Genomic DNA, 20,366 nt, shown 5'->3' with positions numbered 1-20,366 from the left:
CTCCACTTTCAAGGAGCTATGAACCTGCACTCCAAGGTATCTTTGGTCAGCAACACTCCTTAGGACCTTACCATTAAGTATATAAATCCTGCTAAGATTTGCTTTCCCAAAATGCAGCACCTCGCATTTATCTGAATTAAACTCCATCTGCCACTTCTCAGCCCATTGGCCCATCTGGTCCAGATCCTGTTGTAATCGGAGGTCCACTACACCTCCAATTTTGGTGTCATCTGCAAACTTACTAACTGTACCTCTTATGCTCACATCCAAATCATTTACGTAAATGACAAAAAGTAGAGGGCCCAGCACCGATCCTTGTGGCATTCCACTGGTCACAGGCCTCCAGTCTGAAAAACAACCCTCCACCACCACCCTCTGCCTTCTACCTTTGAGCCAGTTCTGTATCCAAATGGCTAGTTCTCCCTGTATTCCATGAGATCTAATCTTGCTAATCAGTCTCCCATGGGGAACCTTGTTGAACGCCTTACTGAAGTCCATATTGTTCACATCTACTGCTCTGCCATCAACAATCTTCTTTGTTACTTCATCAAATAACTCAATCAAATTTGTGAGACATGATTTCCCAAGCGCAAAGCCGTGTTGACTATCCCTAATCAGTCCTTGCCTTTCCAAATACATGTACATCCTGTCCCTCAGGATTCCCTCCAACAACTTGCCCACCACCGAGGTCGGTCTATAGTTCCCTGGCTTGTCCTTACCTGTAACACTATATTCTGCATTCTGTTCTATTACCCCCGATATACTTTTGTATGGTATGATTTATCTGGTCAGCACACACAAAATAATACTTTGCTCTGTTTCTTGGTGTGTGTGGAAATAATAAATCAAATCATCTGATGTTTGAGAGAAAGAGAAGGTTCCTCCTTCAAAATTAGACTACAGTGATTCCTCCCGAAAAATATGCATCTTTGTGGGAGTTGGCTGAGAATAGGTATGGTGAGCCAGTGGTTAGCATTGCTGTCTCACAGCGCCAGGGACCAGAGTTTGATTTCCACCTCGGGTGACTGTCTGTGTAGTTTGCACATTCTCCCAGTGTCTGCGTGAGTTTCCTCCCACAATCCAAATATTTGCAGGTTGGCCATCCTGAATTGTGCACAGTGTTCAGGGATGTGTAGGTTGGGTGCATTAGTCAGCGGTTAAATGGAGGGGAATGGGTCTGGGTGGGCTGCCTCTTCAGAGGGTCAGTGTGGACTTGTTGGGCCAAAGGGCCTGTTTCCACACTGTAAGTAATCTAATCTAAAAAAAATACACCCAAGCATAGTCAGCAGAGCTCAAAGGAAGAAATAACTTCAGCCTTAGCATCTTTACTCACATTCATCATTTGTCCAATGGGAGCATTGATCCCATCAAACTCTTGATTTCCAATGCACAACATTGTTTTTATTATTTAGCCATCACAAAGACAAATAAAATTGACATGTATTGTATGAACTGTCATCTCAAATGAATTGTAACATCTGAAACATAGAAGATTTTGAAGAGACTGAACAGCATGGGTACTCAGCAATTGTTTCCTGACTGGGGGGTGCAGAACACAGGGTGCAGTTTCAGGAAAAAGGGCCATCATTTATGACTGAGATGAAGATAAGCTAATTTACTTGAAGGCTGGGAGTCTATGGAATCCCAGAGGGATGTGAGTGCGCCATCACTGAATATAATTAAGGCTGAGATAGGGAGATTTTCAGCTGGGAAAGTGCAGTTGAAGGTGAAGATCCATCTGATCATATTGAATGGTGGAGCCTGTTCAAAGTGCTATCGATCCACTCCTGCTCCTTATATTCTTATGGATCAGAGGAGCTCAGTGACTGATTACATTTTAGCTGTCCACTGAGCTGGTTTCTGCTAGACAGGACCAATTCAAATTGGGGCTTCAGAGTGAAGAAATGGTCATTTCATAGATTCATACAGTGCAGAAAAGGCCCTTTGGCCTATTGAGTCTACACCGACATCACTACTAAAAGTGCACAAATCCCAATTTCCTGCACTTGGCCCATATTTATGAATATTACAACTTGTGAAGTACTCATCCAAAGTACTCATTTAGTGCAACTGTGTTTCTACAGATTAACTAACTAAGGGTAGGATGCTCATTGATTTTGTTTTTCAAAAACAGCATGTATCCACCTTGGATCATGGTCCAAGTCTTCACCTCTCTTTTTGTGGTGTCCATATGTGGTCTGCAGGCTTTGAGCCAGTGTATTGGAGATTATCACCAATTACTGAGCCACCTAAACTGGGTAATCCCATAATTCAAAGATGTGCGGGTCAGGCGAATTGGCTATGCTAAATTGTCCATAATGTTATGTGCATTCGTCAGGGGCAAATATAGGATAGTGGAATGGGTCTGGGTGGGTTACTCTTTCAAGGGTCGGTGTGGACTTGTTGGGCTAAAGGGCCTGTTTCCACACTGTAGGGAATCTAATCGTGAACTGTGACATATAAGTGATATAAAGGATTATAAGGCAAACTGTGAATGCTAAACTGATCACATTAAATACATCATTAGAGCTAACAAAATAAATTTTATAGAAACCTTAAAACTTATGCATGACAATAACGGTTATCTTAGATTTAGTCATTTATTATTCAATTTCCAACTAGAGTAAAAATCTTGACTAAAAGTTAACTAAAAGTGCAAAATAAAGCCCTTGATTTAATGGAGATGCTTTAAGCATGAGTGAACATGATAGAGAGGATTAGATTGGAAGGGAGGCTCAAGAAACTTAACATTAGAGAAATAAAACATTGTAAGCACTTTGTAAGCTGGAAAGGTAAATAATTCGATTAAGAAAACTCTTAAGAAATGAAGAAACAGCCAATAAGGTGAATTCTGATCTTGAGAGAATTAGTTTTGAATGAAAATCAGGGTTAATGCTCCATTGTGGTACTGAAGGAGTATTGGAGGTGCCATTTTTCATGTAGTACAGTATACAGGGGTCCCAGGAGCCTGATCAGGTGAATGTAAAAGATAACATTTTCAGGAAGGGTGAGGGGGTTTTCTTTGGTATTTGTGGGAAGTTGCTGTTCACAACTTGGCGACTCTATTTTATTGACTTTAAGAGGTATATTTTGTCCTGGTTTTGTGAAGAGAGCTTTTAAGACGGAGGTGCTGAGCTGTCTATTTAAAGCTAATCAAGTAAACAGACCGTGCGGCCTAGTTTTTTTTAAATGTTGAAATAATAGAAGCAGCATGAATGGGTGGAGTCAGACCCCCCACAGAACTAGGGCTTTAGTTTAGTTTTCAGTAGTTACTGTGGTTCTGAATTTGGTTGTGGGAGCTGCCATATCGGTGTCTCAACCTGAATTACATGTGAGACAAACTGTTTTACTAACGTTGCCATTGCCAAGGGGTGTGTTTATAGGATGTTAACAGTTGCTGTTTAGTAGTTACATAATCTATTATTCTGTTAACAGCATTAACATTTTGCCAATTCTTCTTTGTTTGTATTGTAACTGTAGGGCAAGAAAAATGGGTGTTTTGCTTAAAGCCTGGTAACATAACCAATCAAATTACATCTGCAACACAACACTTTACACCTGCCTTTAAATCAGATAAAAGTTAGGGCCTAGGCTATCTCGTTCATATGCTTGTGAGGGTTTGATCTGTCAATAAAAATTACTTACATGACAACAGTGGCTACCCTTAAACTATTTTATTGGCTATAACATGCTTTCAGATAGCCAGCTGCCTTGAAAGTATCATATAAATGTATGCCATGTTCTCTTTCCTCCTTTTAAAATGTGAAATAGGATAGCAGGAATGAGATGCAGGAGTGAGACACAGGGTAGTTGTCATGGGGGACTTCAACTTTCCCAATATTGACAGGGAACACTATAGTACGAGTACTATAGATGGGTCAGTTTTTATCCAATGTGTGCAGGAGGGCTTTCTGACACAGTATGTAGACAGGCCAACAAGGGGCAAAGCCACATTAGATTTGGTACTGGGTAATGAGCCCAGCCAAGTGTTAGACTTGGAAGTAGGTGAGCACTTTGGTGATAGCGATCACAATTCTGTTATATCTACTTTAGTGATAGAAAGGGATAGGTGTATACCACTGGGCAAGAGTTACAGCTGGGGGAAAGGCAATTACGATGTGATTAGGCAAGGTTTAGGAAGCATAGAATGGGGAAGGAAACTGCAGGGGATGGACACATTAGAAATGTGGAGCTTATTCAAGGAAAAACTACTGTGTGACCTAGATATGTATGTGCCTGCCAGGCAGGGAGGAAGCTGTAGAGTGTGGGAGCTGGGGTTTATGAAGGAAGTGGAATCTCTGGTCAAGTGGAAGAAGGAGGCTTATGTTAGGATGAGATGCAAAGGCTCAGTTAGAGCACTTGAGGGTTACAAAATAGCTAGGATAGACCTAAACAGAGAGCTCAGAAGAGCCAGGAGGAGACATGAGAAGTTGTTGGTGGATAGGATCAGGGTAAACCCTAAGGCTTTCTATAGGTATTTAAGGAATAAAAGAATGACAAGAGTAAGATTAGGGCCAATCAAGGATAGTAGTGGAAAGTTGTGTGTGGAGTCAGAGGAGATAGGGGAAGCACTAAATGAATATTTTTCCACAGTATTCACTCTAGAAAACGACAATGTTGACGAGGAGATTATTGAGATACAGGCTACTAGATTAGGTGAGATTGAGGTTCACAAGGAAGAGGTATTAGAAATCCTGCAGAGTGTGAAAATAGATAAATCCCCTGGGCCTGGATGGGATTTATCCTCGGATCCTCTGGGAAGCCAGGGGGGAGATTGCCGAGCCTTTGGCACTGATCTTTAAATTGTCATTGTCTGCAGGAATAGTGCCAGAAGACTGGAGGATAGCAAATGTGGTTCCCCTGTTCAAGAAGGGGATTCGAGACAATCCTGGTAATTATAGACCAATGAGCCTTACTTCAGTTTTTGGGAAAGGTTATAAGAGATAGGATTTATAATCATCTAGAAAAGATTAATTTGATCAGGGATAGTCAGCACGGTTTTGTGAAGGGTAATTCGTGCCTCACAAACTTTATTGAGTTCTTTGAGAAGGTGATCAAACAGGTAGATGAGAGTAAACTGATTGATGTGGGTTGTATATGGATTTTGTACAAAATGCGGAGGAATGGGATTGTGGGAGATATAGCAGTTTGGATCAGTAATTGGCTTTCTGAAAGAAGACAGAAGGTGGTGGTTGATGGGAAATGTTCATCCTGGAGTCCAGTTACCAGTGGTGTACCGCAAGGGTCGGTGTTAGGTCCACTGCTGTTCGTCATTTTTATAAACAACCTGGATGAGAAGGGTGGGTTAGTAAATTTGCAGATGACACTAAGGTCGGTGGAGTTGTGGATAGTGAGAAAGGATGTTGTAGGTTACAGAGAGTTACAGATAAGCTGTAGAGCTGGGCTGAGAGGTGGCAAATGGAGTTTAATGCGGACAAGTGTGAGGTGATTCACTTTGGTCGGAGTAACTGGAATGTAAAGTACTGGGCTAATAGTAAGATTCTTGGTAGTGTAGATGAGCAGAGAGATCTCGGTGTCCAGGTACACAGATCCTTGAAAGTTGCCAGCCAGGTTGACAGGTTTGTTAAGGAGGCAAACAGTGTTTTAGCTTTTATTAATAGAGGGATCAGGTTCCGGAACCATGAGGTTATGCTACAGCTGTACAAAACTCTGGTGCGGCCGCACTTGGAGTATTGCATACAGTTCTGTCACCGCATTATAAGGAGGATGTGGAAGCTTTGGAAAGAGCGCAGAGGAGATTTACTAGGATGCTGCCTGGTATGGAGGGAAGGTCTTACGAGGAAAGGCTGAGGGACTTGAGGCTGTTTTCGTTAGAGAGAAGGTTGAGAGGTGACTTAATAGAGACATATAAGATAATCAGAGGGTTAGATAGGGTGACAGGGAGAGCCTTTTTCCAAGAATGGTGACGGCGAGCACGAGGAAGCATATCTTTAAATTGAGGGGTGATAGATACAGGACAGATGTCAGAGGTAGTTTCTTTACTCAGAGAGTAGTAAGGGTATGGAATGCTTTGACTGCAACGGTGGTAGATTCGCCAACTTTAAGTACATTTAAGTCATCATTGGACAAGCATATGGACGTACATGGAATAGTGTAGGTTAGATGGGCTTCAGATTGGTATGACAGGGCGGCGCAACATTAAGGGCCGAAGGGCCTGCACTGCGCTGCAATGTTCTATGAAATGAGAAGTCGGAGTTAGTCATCAGTTCAAAGAGATTAAATGGCAAGAAAATGCAAGAACATTTAACAGAAGTTGCAAATAGCAAGACAAATCTAAATAAGCATTTGCTGGCCCAGTACAAGTGAAGATGGAACTTTGTGAGATTATGATGGTATCTTTACACAGATTTTCATTGATGGAGATTGCCGGCTGCCACTCTGGCCTGGGAACTTGAGAGCAAAATAAAGATCAGTAAGGTATACATTGCCAAGAAGCTAAAGAACGTATATGCAGCATTTTGGATATGTTACCTAATTATTTGCAAAATGAAACAACATTCAGTAAATGGGCAAGAAAGTAGTAGAAAGTTTATGAATGAGTGCAAGCCATATGGTTGAATGAGTTTATGCTGATGAATCAAAAGTTTAAAGTGGAGAAAAAAAGAGCAGCTGTGTGTGGCAGCACGTTGTGGATGAATGTTATCAGATGGATTAGCATTTTCAGAGATGTGAATCATTGTGAACATAATGAAATGAACATGACTATTGCCAAATGGTTGGATTGAAGTATTGATAAGCAGGAATGTTTTACTCCATTTAAACCATAATCTGCATCAAGAATGATTAATAAATATTAAATTAGTCTCTTTGGGTAAAAATAAAGAGTACGCTTTTTTAATTAAATCCAACTTGATGCTTGTGGATGATGGATAATTTCTCCTAAATTTTAGTTAACTGAATGCACAGATTTTGGATTAAGAAGTTAAATTTACATTATGTTATTGGTAGTGGCACTTTGCAATGTATTTGGCTGAGTTTGATTTAAAAACAACAGCACCATCCAAATTATTGCCAATCTGATGGCTTGACATTTGGTATTCGGCAAAAAACAAACTCAGAGTTTATTACAAACGGGATATCTGAGATTCACGGTGTGGGAATAATGACTCAAAGTAAAACATGGATTCATTAAAAGCATTCATTAATGTGCAAAATGCATTGGTGATGTTTGAAGATGCTTTTGAATTTGTGTTTGAAGTTAATGCAGATGATATGTTACGTCTCAATGCAGAAGGCATTTGATAACATCATTCACACCTGTCTCACATCTCACAATGAAACTCTTTGCAATTAAAGACCGAGTGACAACTTGAATAGAAAGTAGAGAATGGTTTGCGACTAGGCATCAATAGTGTGACAGCCTGCTTTTGATGATTCGAAGGTGTTTGAGCACTATAAAAATTAGTTATCCAATAATTCAATTTGGTGGGACTTCAGTGCTCAAAAGCTTGAAACATGACTCTAGTTTCAAATGGCCTGCACGAGACACTATTGGGAGCTTTTCTTATGTTTATTAAAAGACATCACCTTGCAAAAAAAAAATTATACTTGAGGAAAATTTGAGTCTTTCAAAGTAGTAGGTATAATTCAAAGGAATCTACAGAGATCAATCTGTTCAGGAGATGAATTGCAAATGACATTGAACACTGGGAACTGCTGAATAGTATTAAGTGAAATAAACAGCATATAAAATGACTGCATTTTAATTGAAGGAAGTGCTCAAAGTTATCTTCAAAGCAGATGTGGCCAGGGAACAACACAGGAATGGCATAAAAGAGCTAGGTTCATCAATAAATACTAAGTAATAATAATAAATCAACAGAAGTGGCAGGAGTGGACAGGATGAGAAAGCTTTTCTAGCTGCTGGGAACTAGGAAGCTCTCGGGGAAAAAAAAATTGCAAAGACAATGGGAACATACGGCTCCCAGAATCAGAGACCCAAACCTAGTACCACAGATGTTTAATGACCTCACAAAAGTATTCAAGATCAGTGAATGTACTTTCACACACCATCCCCGAGAACTGCAACATTCGTTTCACACACTGCTAAAGACACCACATTCTCATTCGTCACTTACCAAAAATCTCTATTAATTACCACTCATACCTCGGCTTCACCTCATCTTCATATAATTAGCACTGCTGCAAGGCACACAGACACACCCTCAGAGCTTGCACACTGCTAGCTATACAATGAGAAAAGCACATCAGCCAAAGACATCACATCATGCTTATTGACTCAGATCCCTATCCCTTGAAGAACAAGGTGCTGCACAGCTGCAGCACCTAACCAGTGAGGAACAAGCCAATTAGAGTGCTGAAGCCACTGAAATTGACAGTAGATAGGTACTTAATCCTCCTTACATCCCACTTCTACCTCACACAAAGCTCTCTTCTAGATTACAAGCTTCAGATGGTGTAACATGGATGTTTAACTTTCCAACCCACCTGTCATGGTCATTCTACCCATTCCTACTTTCAGATACACAACTGGCCAGGCAGTACTGCGGCATCAAGTTAAGGAATACAAAGAAAACAGTGGTGCTGAAGAGACTTCCATCACTTGTACTCACACTTAACCAGAAACAATGTGTTCCAAAGTGGCACCTGGACAAGATGAGACACTGGACAAGTGTAGGCTACAGCAGGGCAAGGAGAAATGTTTCTGTTCAAAGAGACTCTGATGAGTTGGCCTACAGTAAAAGGCTGATGGACATACAACCTGAAATGTTTGGCGCAGTGACAGGATTGCTGAGGTGCAGCCCTCAAGGAGTAATGGTAGCATTATGGAGTACAGTTATATTAATTTCTCAGGAGCACAACATTCATCCTCCCATCACTGCTAACCTGCTCATGCCTTTCCTGTCGCCCAGCAGTCAGCCAGCTACCCCTTCCAAGCTCGAGATTATCCTGTAACTTCATCTATAGTCTCCCTTCCCAAAAGATATTAGGTTTCCACCAGCTGATAGTACCTATGTTAATACTGAGTAACAGCCCTAGGTCAGGAAAAGGCACATGGGAGACCATAGAATCGTAGAGTCCCTACAGTGTGGAAACCAGCCATGCAATTCTGGTCTCCTTCCTATTGGAAAGATGTTGTGAAACTTGAAAGAGTTCAGAAAAGATTTACAAGGATGTTGCCAGGGTTGGAGGATGTGAGATATAGAGAGAGGCTGAACAGGCTGTAGGCTGTTTTCCCTGGAGTGTCAGAGGCGGAGGGCTGACCTTATAGAGGTTTACAAAATTATGAGGGGCTTGGATAGGGTAAATAGGCAAACTCTTTTCCCTGGGATCGGGGAGTCCAGAACTAGAGGGCATAGGTTTAGGGTGAGAGGGGAAAGATATAAAAGAGACCTAAGGGGCAACTTTTTCACGCAAAGGGTGGTACGTGTATGGAATGAGCTGCCAGAGGATGTGGTGGAGGCTGGTACAACTGCAACATTTAAAAGGCATTTGGATGGGTATGTGAATAGGAAGGGTTTGGAGGGATATGGACCAGGTTCTGGCAGGTGGGACTAGATTTGGTTGGGATATCTGGTCGGCATGGACGGGTTGGACCTAAAGGTCTGTTTCCATGCTATACATCTCTATGACTTTAAGTCCACACTGACCCTCTGAAGAGAATCCCAGACAGACCCAATCCTCTACACTATCCTTGTAACCATGCATGGCTAATTCACCTAGCCTGCACATCCCTCGACTCAATGGGTAATTTAGCGTGACCAATTCACCTATCCTGCACATCTTGGACTGTGGGGGGAATTCGGAGCACCCAGAAGAAACCCACGCAGACACGGGGAGAAAATGCAAACTCCACACAGACAGTCATCCGAGGCTGGAATCGAACCCGGGTCCCTGATCCTGTGAGGCAGCAGTGCTAACCACTGAGGCACCATGCCACCCATGGGTACAGAGGAAATGCACAATAGTGATGAATGTCTTCGGCAAGTAATAATGGAATTTTTTAATTGATTTGCTTGGTTTAAAGAATTTGTTTCATGTTGGCTTTCATTTCACCCTGTGATGTGCAGTAACAGAGGGAGGGAAGATTACCTTCATATCACCTTTCTCCCCATTGGTGATGCCTTCCTCAAGATAGTGCAAGTCTGCTGACTCCATGGCATTAGCTTTAGCTAATGATGCAGATGACCACCCTACTCTGGTTTTACTTTTAATTAAAAACCACTGAAAGTGGGAATAAAGTAGGGCTTTATTCAAACAAGCCCACTTCCCACCTGTTTGGATATGTTAAAATTACTGCTGCCGTTGCACTATAAAGGGCATGGATATCCACTTCCAAATTCGTCCAAATCTAACAGTCTATATTTCCCGAGAAGGATATTTGTTGGTAAATAAAGTATTGAGCTTATTTCCATTTGTTGATCAACAGAAAACTCCAATAAACAGGCAGAGGAGGGAAGGAGTTGATATCAATAATAGCTGTCTCTGCCTGAGGACTGTTCTCTGTTCAGACCAACACAAAAGCCCCTTTGATTGCAAATATACAAATTCAATACAAATACGTGACAGGGATAGTCAGGACGAATACGATGGAAGAAAATGGTTGAATCATAAACATAAATTTAAATAATGAGTGAGCAAGACAGTCGCATTATTATCACAACTTTTCAAAAAATTAGATGGGTGACTTTTGCTGTCAAAGTAATGGCAAGACTAATTGTGCTCAATGTTATTTCTGTACACATATACAGCAACCCCAGGCAAAGAGCAGATGTGTGGCTAATTGTGAATATCTAAATGTTGCTGCCAGAATTAGTTTTGCAAAAACTGTATTTCACATCGACCTCACTATGAAATGCCATATCATTAATAGATTTATGTCTTAAAATAAGAACTACTGGGGATATTTGGGGATAGTAATTACAAGTTTATGCACCCTTTTAATGATATAAGTTATGTTTTAACTTACATATGGTATATAAGTTTAATTATATAAGGAGCAGAGCACTGCTGCCTCATAGCGCCAGGATCGCAGGTCCAATTCCAGCCTCAGATGGCCGTGTCTGCATGGGTTTGCTCCAGGTGCTTCGGTTTCCTCCCACAGTCCAAAGTTGTGCAGGTTAGAGGGATTGGCCACGTTAAATTACCCATGGTATCCAGGGATGTACAGGCTAGATTGTTCTGGATGGGATGTTTTTTGGAGGGTCAGTATTAACTGGCTGGGCTGAATGGTTGCTTCCACCCTATACGGATTCAATGAAAGATGAAGATGAGTGTGAATCCGCCTCACAGCCATTAACGATTACTGCAGGTTGTGGATTGTTTTGAGATTTAATCGTGTCAAATTTCAGATACTTTTTTATTTTGAGTATTTTCCCTTTGCTTCTTCTGTTTTAGTTCTGTTTTTCCTCTCAAGATTTCACAGCCTGTACCTCATTTGACATTGAGTTCACTATCATTGTAAATTTTCCAATACTTCAATCACATTGGTTTAATAGATATGCTGTTTTCTCGTCCATTCAGGTACCAGAGGCCCTGTTTCCCTTCCTCCCTTGAGGTGAATTGAGCTTGAACAAAACCTGATCATTATAAGTGAAGACCCATTGAATCTAACTAACGAGGACAATTTCACAATCACTTTTAACTTTGTTGCTGATGGGCTACAAAGTCACCAATGAATTTTACTTCACTGCATCATAAGTTCCCTATATAACTCATTTATCTTTTAAACAGTGTTTATAAATACAGAATTAAACCATTTTTATTGGAGACAATTTTAATAAGATCTCCATGTAACATGAATAATAGGCTTAGCAAGAATCCTCTGTTCTTGTTTAATAATTTGTGGTAGCAAACTGCCAAATTTATTTCTGAAATCAAAGTATGTGACTTTAGCACAGTGAAATGAATTACATTTTATTAGGCAATTATCAAATCACTTTGTTCCAAGACAGTAAACTGTAATTACCAAGTACATTGCATTTTCCTTATTTCCATTTTTTAAATTCTTCCGCTTTACAATGGATTTGCAGAAGTCTACAAACTCTTAAGATGATGGAAACCTGACAATGTTATTGAAAATTAATGTACAAAGCAATGCTTTGATTACCCCGGTCTGCCCTCCCACCCATTTTAGCAAAGGGATGACCCTCACTGCTCATTCCCTACTTCCTGAAGACCCCAGTACTCTGCTGGAAATTGGCAGCCTTATCAGTGTCTAGGAGAAAGTGAGTTTCAGGGCAGAGGAGATGGCAACACGATGCCTGGAGGAAGAGCGCCTCATCTTCCGCCTAGGAACCCTCCAACCACAAGGGATGATTGCAGATTTCTCCAGCTTTCTCATTTCCCCTCCCCCCACCTTTTCTCAGTCTCAACCCTCGGACTCAGCACCGCCTTCTTGACCTGCAATCTTCTTCCCGACCTCTCTGCCCCCACCCCCACCCTAACCTCATTCCATCTATCGTATTCCCAACGCCCCTCCCCCAAGTCCCTCATCCCTACCTTTTATCTTAGCCTGCTTGGCACACCCTCCTCATTCCTGAAGAAGGGCTTATGCCCGAAACGTCGATTCTCCTGTTTCTTTGATGCTGCCTGACCTGCTGCGCTTTTCCAGCAACACATTTTTAAGCTTTTACCAGTGTCTAGACCTCGCATTCACTTAAGTGCCAGTCTCTGTTCTGTGATTTATCCTTTTAATATTCTGGTTCTAAAAAGGTCAATTTCTTTTCCAGATGCATAGTCTAATCATGTGTAAGCATGCTTAAAGGGGATGGCACTTCCCCATTAATTCTCATGTCCACATTTAAAATGCAATCTGCCTATAACGGTCACATAGTAATCACATCCTTTCAGCAGTGATTTAGTACTTTGCGTTTATTATGTGTTACAGTTACTGCATTCTTATTGCAGGCAAACACAGGTATTCCAACCACACTTTTTTCTCTGTCTCCCAAGTTGCCAAAACTTAAGTTTTATTCAATAGAATATCGAACAGTACAGCAGAGGAATAGGTCCTGTGGTCCACCATGTCTGCGCTGACTATGATGCTATTCTGAACTAATACCATCTACCTGCACATGGTCTGCATCCCACTATGCCCTGCTTGTTCATGTGTCTGCCTAAATGCCTCTTTCATGTTGCTACTGTATCTGCTCCTACCATCTCCACTGGCAGCATGATCCGGGCACCTGCCACCTTCTACACCAAAACAGAAGACTTGCTGCAACATCTCCTTTAAATGTTTCCCTTTTACCTTAAACCTATGACCCTAATATTTGACATTTCCACCCTGGGAAAAGACTCTCTCTATCCAGCCTATCTGTGCCTTCGGAATTTTAAATGCTACTATTAGGTCGCCTCTCAATCTCCAAAGCTTCTGCGAAAACAATCCAAGTTTGTTCAACCTCTCGTTATAGCGAATACACTCCCAATCCAGGCACTGTTCGAAATCCTTTGTCCCCTCTTCAAAGCCACCTTCTTATAGCGTGATGCCCTGAACTGCACACAATACTTTAAATAACCAAAGTTTCATACAGTTGCAACATGACTTGGCAACTTTTATACTCAATGCCCTGACAATAATGGCAAGCATGCAATATGCCTTCTTTACCACGTTACCTACTTGGATTGCCACTTTCAGGGAGCTATGGACTTGGATCCCAAGATACCTTAGTATATCAGTCCTCCGAAGGGACATGCCATAAACTGTACACTTCCCATTTGAACTCGCAAGGTGTATCATCTAATACTTGTCCAGATTAAACTCCACCTCCCATTTTCTACCCAACTCTCCAACTTATCTAGACCCTGCTGTATCCTTTGCCAGCCTTCCTCACTATCGCCAACTCCACTAATTTTCATGTGGTCTACCATGGAAATTTTCATCCAAATAATTTATACATAGATTACAAACAATAGAGATCCAGCACTGATTCTTGCAGAGCACCACTAATCACAGACCTCCAGTCGGAAAAACATCCCCTTCACAATTCCCCTCTGTCTTCCATGACAAAACTGATTTTGTAGCTGAAAAATGTGTTGCTGGAAAAGCACAGCAGGTCAGGCAGCATCAAAGGAGAAGGAGAATCGACGTTTCAGGCATAAGCCCTTCTTCAGGAATGAGGAGGGTGTGCCAAGCAGGCTAAGATAAAAGGTAGGGAGGAGGGACTTGGGGGAGGGGCGTTGGGGATGTGATAGGTGGAAGGAGGTTAAGGTGAGGGGGATAGGAGCGGAGAGGTCGGGAAGAAGATTGCAGGTCAAGAAGGTGGTGCTGAGTCTGAGGGCTGGGACTGAGAAAAGGTGGGGGGGGAGGGGAAATGAGGAAGCTGGAGAAATCCACATTCATCCCTGTGGCTGGAGGGTTCTTAGGCAGAAGATGAGTCGCTCTTCCTCCAGGCATCGTGTTGCCATGGTCTGGCGATGGAGGAGGCCAAGGACCTGCATGTCCTTGGCGGAGTGGGAGGGGGAGTTAAAGTGTTCAGCCACGGGGCGGTTGGGTTGGTTGGTGCGGGTGTCCCAGAGGTGTTCTCTGAAACGTTCCGCAAGTAGGCGGCCTGTCTCCACAATGTATAGGAGGCCACATCGGGTACAGCGGATGCAGGAAATGATGTGTGTGGAGGTGCAGGTGAATTTCTGATGGAAATGCTTCCTCATTTCCACTCCCCCACCTTTTCTCAGCCCCAACCCTCAGACTCAGCACCGCCTTCTTGACCTGCAATCTTCTTCCCGACCTCTCCGCTTTAGGAAAAACCATATTGATAACATCCATTGCCCTGCCCTCATGAAACATCTTTGTCACTTCCTCAAAAAAGACTCAATTAAATTTGTGAGACAAGACCTCCCCTACAAAAAGGCATGCAGACTATCCCCATTATTTTCCAAATGCAAGTAAATTCTGTCCCTAAGAATCTTCCCCCACAATTTTCCTATTGCTGATGTAAGACTCATTGGCCTGTAATTTCTTGGATTATCCTGTTGCCCTTCTTATACAAAGGAAAAACATTGGCTATTCTCTAGTGTTCTGGGACCTTGCTTGTGGCTAAATAGGATACAAATGTCTCTGTCAAGACCTCAGCAATTTCCTCCTTTGCTTCCTTCAGTATTTTGGAATAGATCTCATCAGGCTCTGAGGACCTATCTATCTTTGTTTTTTTCCAAGACATCCAACACCTCCTCCTTCTTAATATCAGCATGCCCTAGAATATCAACATAACCCCCCTTAATCTTACTACCATCCATGCCCTTCTTCTTGGTGAACACTGATGATAAGGATCTTACCCACTTTCTCTGACTCCAAGCACGAATTCCCTCCTTTGCCTTGACTGGACCGACCCTTTCTCTAGCTACTCTCTTGTTCTTAATATACGTATAAAATGCCTTGGGATTCTCCTTAATCCTCCTTGCCAAGGACTTTTCAACGCCCATCTCAGCCCTCCTCTTCCTTCATTAAGATTTTTTGCTTCCTTTATATTCCTCAAGTACTTTGTCTGATTTCAGTTTGCAGTTTCCTAAACCTTACCAATTCTTCCTTTCATTAATTAAACTTTCAATATCAATTTAAATTATACACAATATAGAAATTATCACAATATAAACAAAGGAACAATGTCTGACTTTAAAACGGTTGTATTAGTAGATCCAATTATTCTATTCAGTCTAATTTACCTTCACTCAAAGATTAATTTTAATCTTGACTTCCTGTATTCAACATCACAGTATGAAAGGCAATAAACGGAATGCAAAGTAATGGGCTAATGGTAAGATTCTTGGTAGTGTAGATGAGCAGAGAGATCTCGGTGTCCAGATACACAGATCCTGAAAGTTGCCACTCAGGTTGACAGGGTTAAGAAGGCATACAGTGTTTTAGCTTTTATTAGTAGAGGGTTCGAGTTCTGGAACCATGAGGTTATGCTACAGCTGTACACAACTCTAGTGCGGTTGCACTTGGAGTATTGTGTACAGTTCTGGTCACCGCATTGTAAGGATATGGAAGCTTTGGAAAGAGCGCAGAGGAGATTTACCAGGATGCTGCCTGGTATGGAGGAAAGGTCTTACGAGGAAAGGCTGAGGGACTTGAGGTTGTTTTCGTTAGAGAGAAGAAGGTTGAGAGGTGACTTAATAGAGACATATAAGATAATCAGAGGGTTAGATAGGGTGGACAGGGAGAGCCTTTTTCCAAGAATGGTGACGACGAGCACGAGGAAGCATAGCTTTAAATTGAGGGGTGATAGATACAGGACAGATGTCAGAGGTAGTTTCTTTACTCAGAGAGTAGTAAGGGTATGGAACGCTTTGCCTACAACGGTAGTAGATTTGCCAACTTTAAGTATATTTAAGTCGTCATTGGATAAGCATATGGATGTACATGGAATAGTATAGGTTAGATGGGCTTCAGATTGGTCGGTGCAACATCGAGGGCCGAAGGGCCTGTACTGCGCTGTAGTGTTCTATGCTCTATGATCCTGAAGCACAAATTATGCCACCTTAATTATAATATGTTAAAAATACTAATACAAAATGGGTTGTAGTACCCACAAGAATTGAATTCGTAGAACAATGGGCTGACAAGTTTAAACTGGGTTCCAGCCAAAGCATTGAATTTGTTGTACTGAAGACAAGAAAATAAACTTGACAGTCTACTGGTCATACACCCTTGTTACTGATCCACTTGATCCATTTCAACCTGCCTGCTGACAAACTTTGCTCTCAGGCTAAGGGGTAAGTTTACTGAGCTAAATCCCTGGATTTAAATTGTTTTTTTTAAACTAAAAGAGCTGTAAAAGACCCAGATGGGCCAGCAAAGGACCACATTTGGAAGATGAAATATGAGAGAAAGGTATCTAAGAACACTGAAGCAATAACAATCACCAAGTTTGGCTATTATAAAGAGTTTGTTAGTTTTACATTATGCAAAGACAAACCATATGGATGAAGATAAGTGACACTGATAACAACTGTTAACATAATAGGAATGGAGACTGGATTAAAAAAAAACTCTGCAAGTATTTTCTTAATCAGCCTTGAGATTGAAGTAATTATAAATGAGAAGGACAGAAATATTTAACTAGGATTAAAAAGAGGTACTAATTCATGTCTGGGTTATGCTCCTGTACAAGCAAATACAGGATAGGTTGCATTAAATCTCATAAAATGGCTTGGTGGGGGTGGGGATGTGAGGAAGAACACGGTGGCTCAGTGGTTAGTACTACTGCCTCACAGCTTCAGGGACCCAGGTCCGATTCCTACCTCAGGCCACTACCTGTGTGGAGTTTGCACGTTCTCCCCGTATCTGTGTGGGTTTCTTCCGGGTGCTCCAGTTTCCTTCCACAATCCAAAGATGTGCAGGTCAGGTGAATTGGCCATGCTAAATGCCCATAGCGTTCAGGGATGTGTAGGTTAGGTCAGGGGTAAATGTAGAGTAGTAGGGTATGGGCTTGGGAGGGTCATTCTTCGGAGGGTCGATGTGGACTTGGCCCAAATGGCCTGTTTCCCCACTGTATGGATTGTAGATAATCATTTAAAGAATTGACAATACTGTATAGGAAACATGATAGCTTCCTTCAGTCAAGCTTCTTCAATGAGAAGTTAATAATTTGATGCTTATTTTGAGCTTCCTGATAGTGAAAAATAATTTAAAGTATCTTTTTGTATTCTATATTCTCTCCATTTTAGTTTGTCAGAAAAAGATTTTGCTTTTATCATTCATTATTTCTTCACTTTTTTTAATTAATTGATTACTATATATGTATTTTGCTCCCATTTTATACAAATGCATCTTTTTGAACAGGTTCTTCCACTCACTGTACATTGCAATTTTCCTGGTAAAAGAAAGGTTATCTGTGTAGAAATTTACTTGTATTTTTCTCTTAACATTGCATGAACAAAGTTCGTAGAAAATTATTGGTAGCAATTAACACTAAATGGATTATGCAAACAAATCAACAACAATAATTTAAAAGCAGGCAATGATTTTTATGAGCATAGATTTCTGACATAGCGGTAGACTTTAGTTCATACAGCCAGCCACATTTAATTAGTTGAAACAAAACATTTCTAGTAGTTTGTTTTCAGTGTTGATGTTAAATTAAGCAGATTTGCAGTATCTATTTCTGAATTTATATGACCCAAATCTTTGTATGATGGTTGCCTGAGTAGCATCTCTAAATATTGTAGTACAAGGATTTTGAGAACTGAAATAAGTGCTACACCTCTAACCACAACAAATAACAAGCAATTTTATGAATACTAACTGAGTCATAGGTTTGGAAGGGCTTAGAACTGCAACATGCACACAAATGTAATAAATTATCAGCTTAAGATAGAGTTCCCTGCACTGTTTACTCAATAGGCTTGCAAATGGGCATCACATTGAATTTATTAGGTTCAGCCACTTGTCACGTCTTTAGAGAGACACCACAAAAATAGAAGTTGCTCATATATCCCATATACTTACTGTTCGGATCTACATTTTCACACAGCTCTGTTTTGGCTTCACCATTAGGCCTGTCTGAGGATTTATGGGATAGTCGTGAAGACATAGTTGCTGCAGTTACCACCGCCTTAAAGCTGCGCTTTCGCTTCTGGACGTTCTGTTCTGGGTGGAAGATGATGATGTAAACCTTCGGCATGTATAGCATACCCAGAGCCACAGAAGCACTTAGGTTCATGGATATGGTTAGGGTGGTAGTCTGTATGTACATCTGGAAAAGAAGATAAAATGAAGATGATATGAAGATGGTTGCACCAACATTTGGTTCCTCAAAGCCAAAGATAACCACGAACATTTCAGTATTTGGAAAGGATACAGAATTATTATACTCCATATACACAATCTTGGAGCATCTCATGTTCACAGTATAATTTTCCCTGAAGGAAGGTGTCATCGAAATAATATCATTTACACCAGGCCACTATCACTGCACCACAGTAGGCCTAAGAAGAAAATTGTACTCTGTACATAAACAACTATGTAATTTTTGTAATTTGAAGTTATTCATTGTTTTCTGACTCTGAAGCATTTCTGACAGATATGATAAGTCATTTTTTTTGGTTACATAAACATGGGGCAAATAAAAGTGACTACCTGTGACATGCCCATTTGTGACCCTCCTTATAAGTGGGCAGATGCCACAAGACATTGAATTAACTTATCATATTTATAATTCACTTGAGTAGTCTGTATAATGTTGTTCAAATCACCATTTTCTAGATGAATTTAAATTGATACAATTGTTTCAGGGCAAGTGTATTCAAACACAAATGCATCTGTAAATACCATTCTCATTTTCAGATTGTTCACTTTTACCTGGGAAACACGGAAGCAATTCCATATTTTAATCATCTCTTCCTGATTATGTTTACTGTGAAAGACACACTCTGATTCATTCAAATACTGGGAGAAATGTCATTTACCTTGATAAAGTCAGAAGTTCTAACTTACTCCATTTTTGAAAGACATATTCCTTCCCATTTTTACTTATTTATGGGAAGTGAGCATCACCAAAGTCAATGTTTGTTAACTATCACTATCTGCTCTTGAGAAGGGAGCAAAGCCATGTTCTTGAATACAACTGAATACCTGTTAGGCCATTTCAGACAGTACATAGCTATCAATCATATTGTTGTGGTTTTGGAGCCATTTATAGGTAAGACAAGGTAAGGAGAGCAGATTTCATTCGCTAAAATGACAGGGCCAAGAACCAGAAGTCACCAGTTTAAGCTTATTGACAAAACCTTTATATAGTGAATGGTTAGGGTCAGCCTGAAAGTATGGTGGAGGCTGATGCAATATTAGCTTTCAAAGGAAATTGGATAAAGATCTGACGAGAAATTTATTGTGGGCCTGCTTAAAAATGGCAGGAGTGTAGAACTAACTGAGTTGCTCTCGTAGAAAGCTGGTCATGAGCTTAACAGGCCAAACTGTCCCTTCTGTAATAATTCTAAGTTCGAGTGAATCAGTTCGGCTTTTACAATAATCCAGTCATTTTATGATCACCATAGGTAATGCTACCTTTTTCTTTCAGATTGAGTATAAATTCCAAAGCTGCCATGATGGGTCACAAACTGACCTCACTAGATCCTTCGCCAAGATCTTGGAGTTAATAATCTGGAAATATATCTACTATGCGACAGTACCCATCATAGTCTTTGCACTTATCAAAGATTAAATAAAACAGTGCCTCAGGTCTCACACAATGTCCTTCCCACTTGGTCTATTAAAAATCTAATTATTCACCAGTCTTGCATCCACCCTTCTCAGTATTTCTATTGCTTGGACTGAAAATCACATCAAGGGAGAAGTAACCGTACAGTAAGGTAAAGGTAGACAACCTTTTATCCAAAGTCCGAAAAGCTAAAAATCCGAAGGTTTCTTTATGAAATTTTCT

General features: G+C 40.9%; 1 protein-coding gene across 2 annotated transcripts in view; it reads right to left on the bottom strand.

The window, feature by feature from the left end:
- The window catches only part of LOC122559107 (metabotropic glutamate receptor 7-like), an 864,629-nt gene that overhangs the window by 36,317 nt on the left and 807,946 nt on the right, over window positions 1-20,366 (bottom strand). For both annotated transcript variants that reach the window (XM_087994497.1, XM_087994496.1), the window contains exon 9: window positions 18,434-18,680. In XM_087994497.1, coding sequence (XP_087850623.1) covers window positions 18,434-18,680 — 247 coding nt within the window. The remainder of the gene's footprint in view (window positions 1-18,433; window positions 18,681-20,366) is intronic.

Source organism: Chiloscyllium plagiosum, unplaced genomic scaffold (assembly GCF_037043375.1).
Source record: "Chiloscyllium plagiosum isolate Xiang-an unplaced genomic scaffold, Cpla_swu_hap1 HiC_scaffold_14, whole genome shotgun sequence".
Taxonomy (NCBI): domain Eukaryota; kingdom Metazoa; phylum Chordata; class Chondrichthyes; order Orectolobiformes; family Hemiscylliidae; genus Chiloscyllium; species Chiloscyllium plagiosum.
The sequence above is the reverse complement of the archived record's forward strand: the minus strand, read 5'-3'. Positions and strand labels throughout refer to the sequence as shown.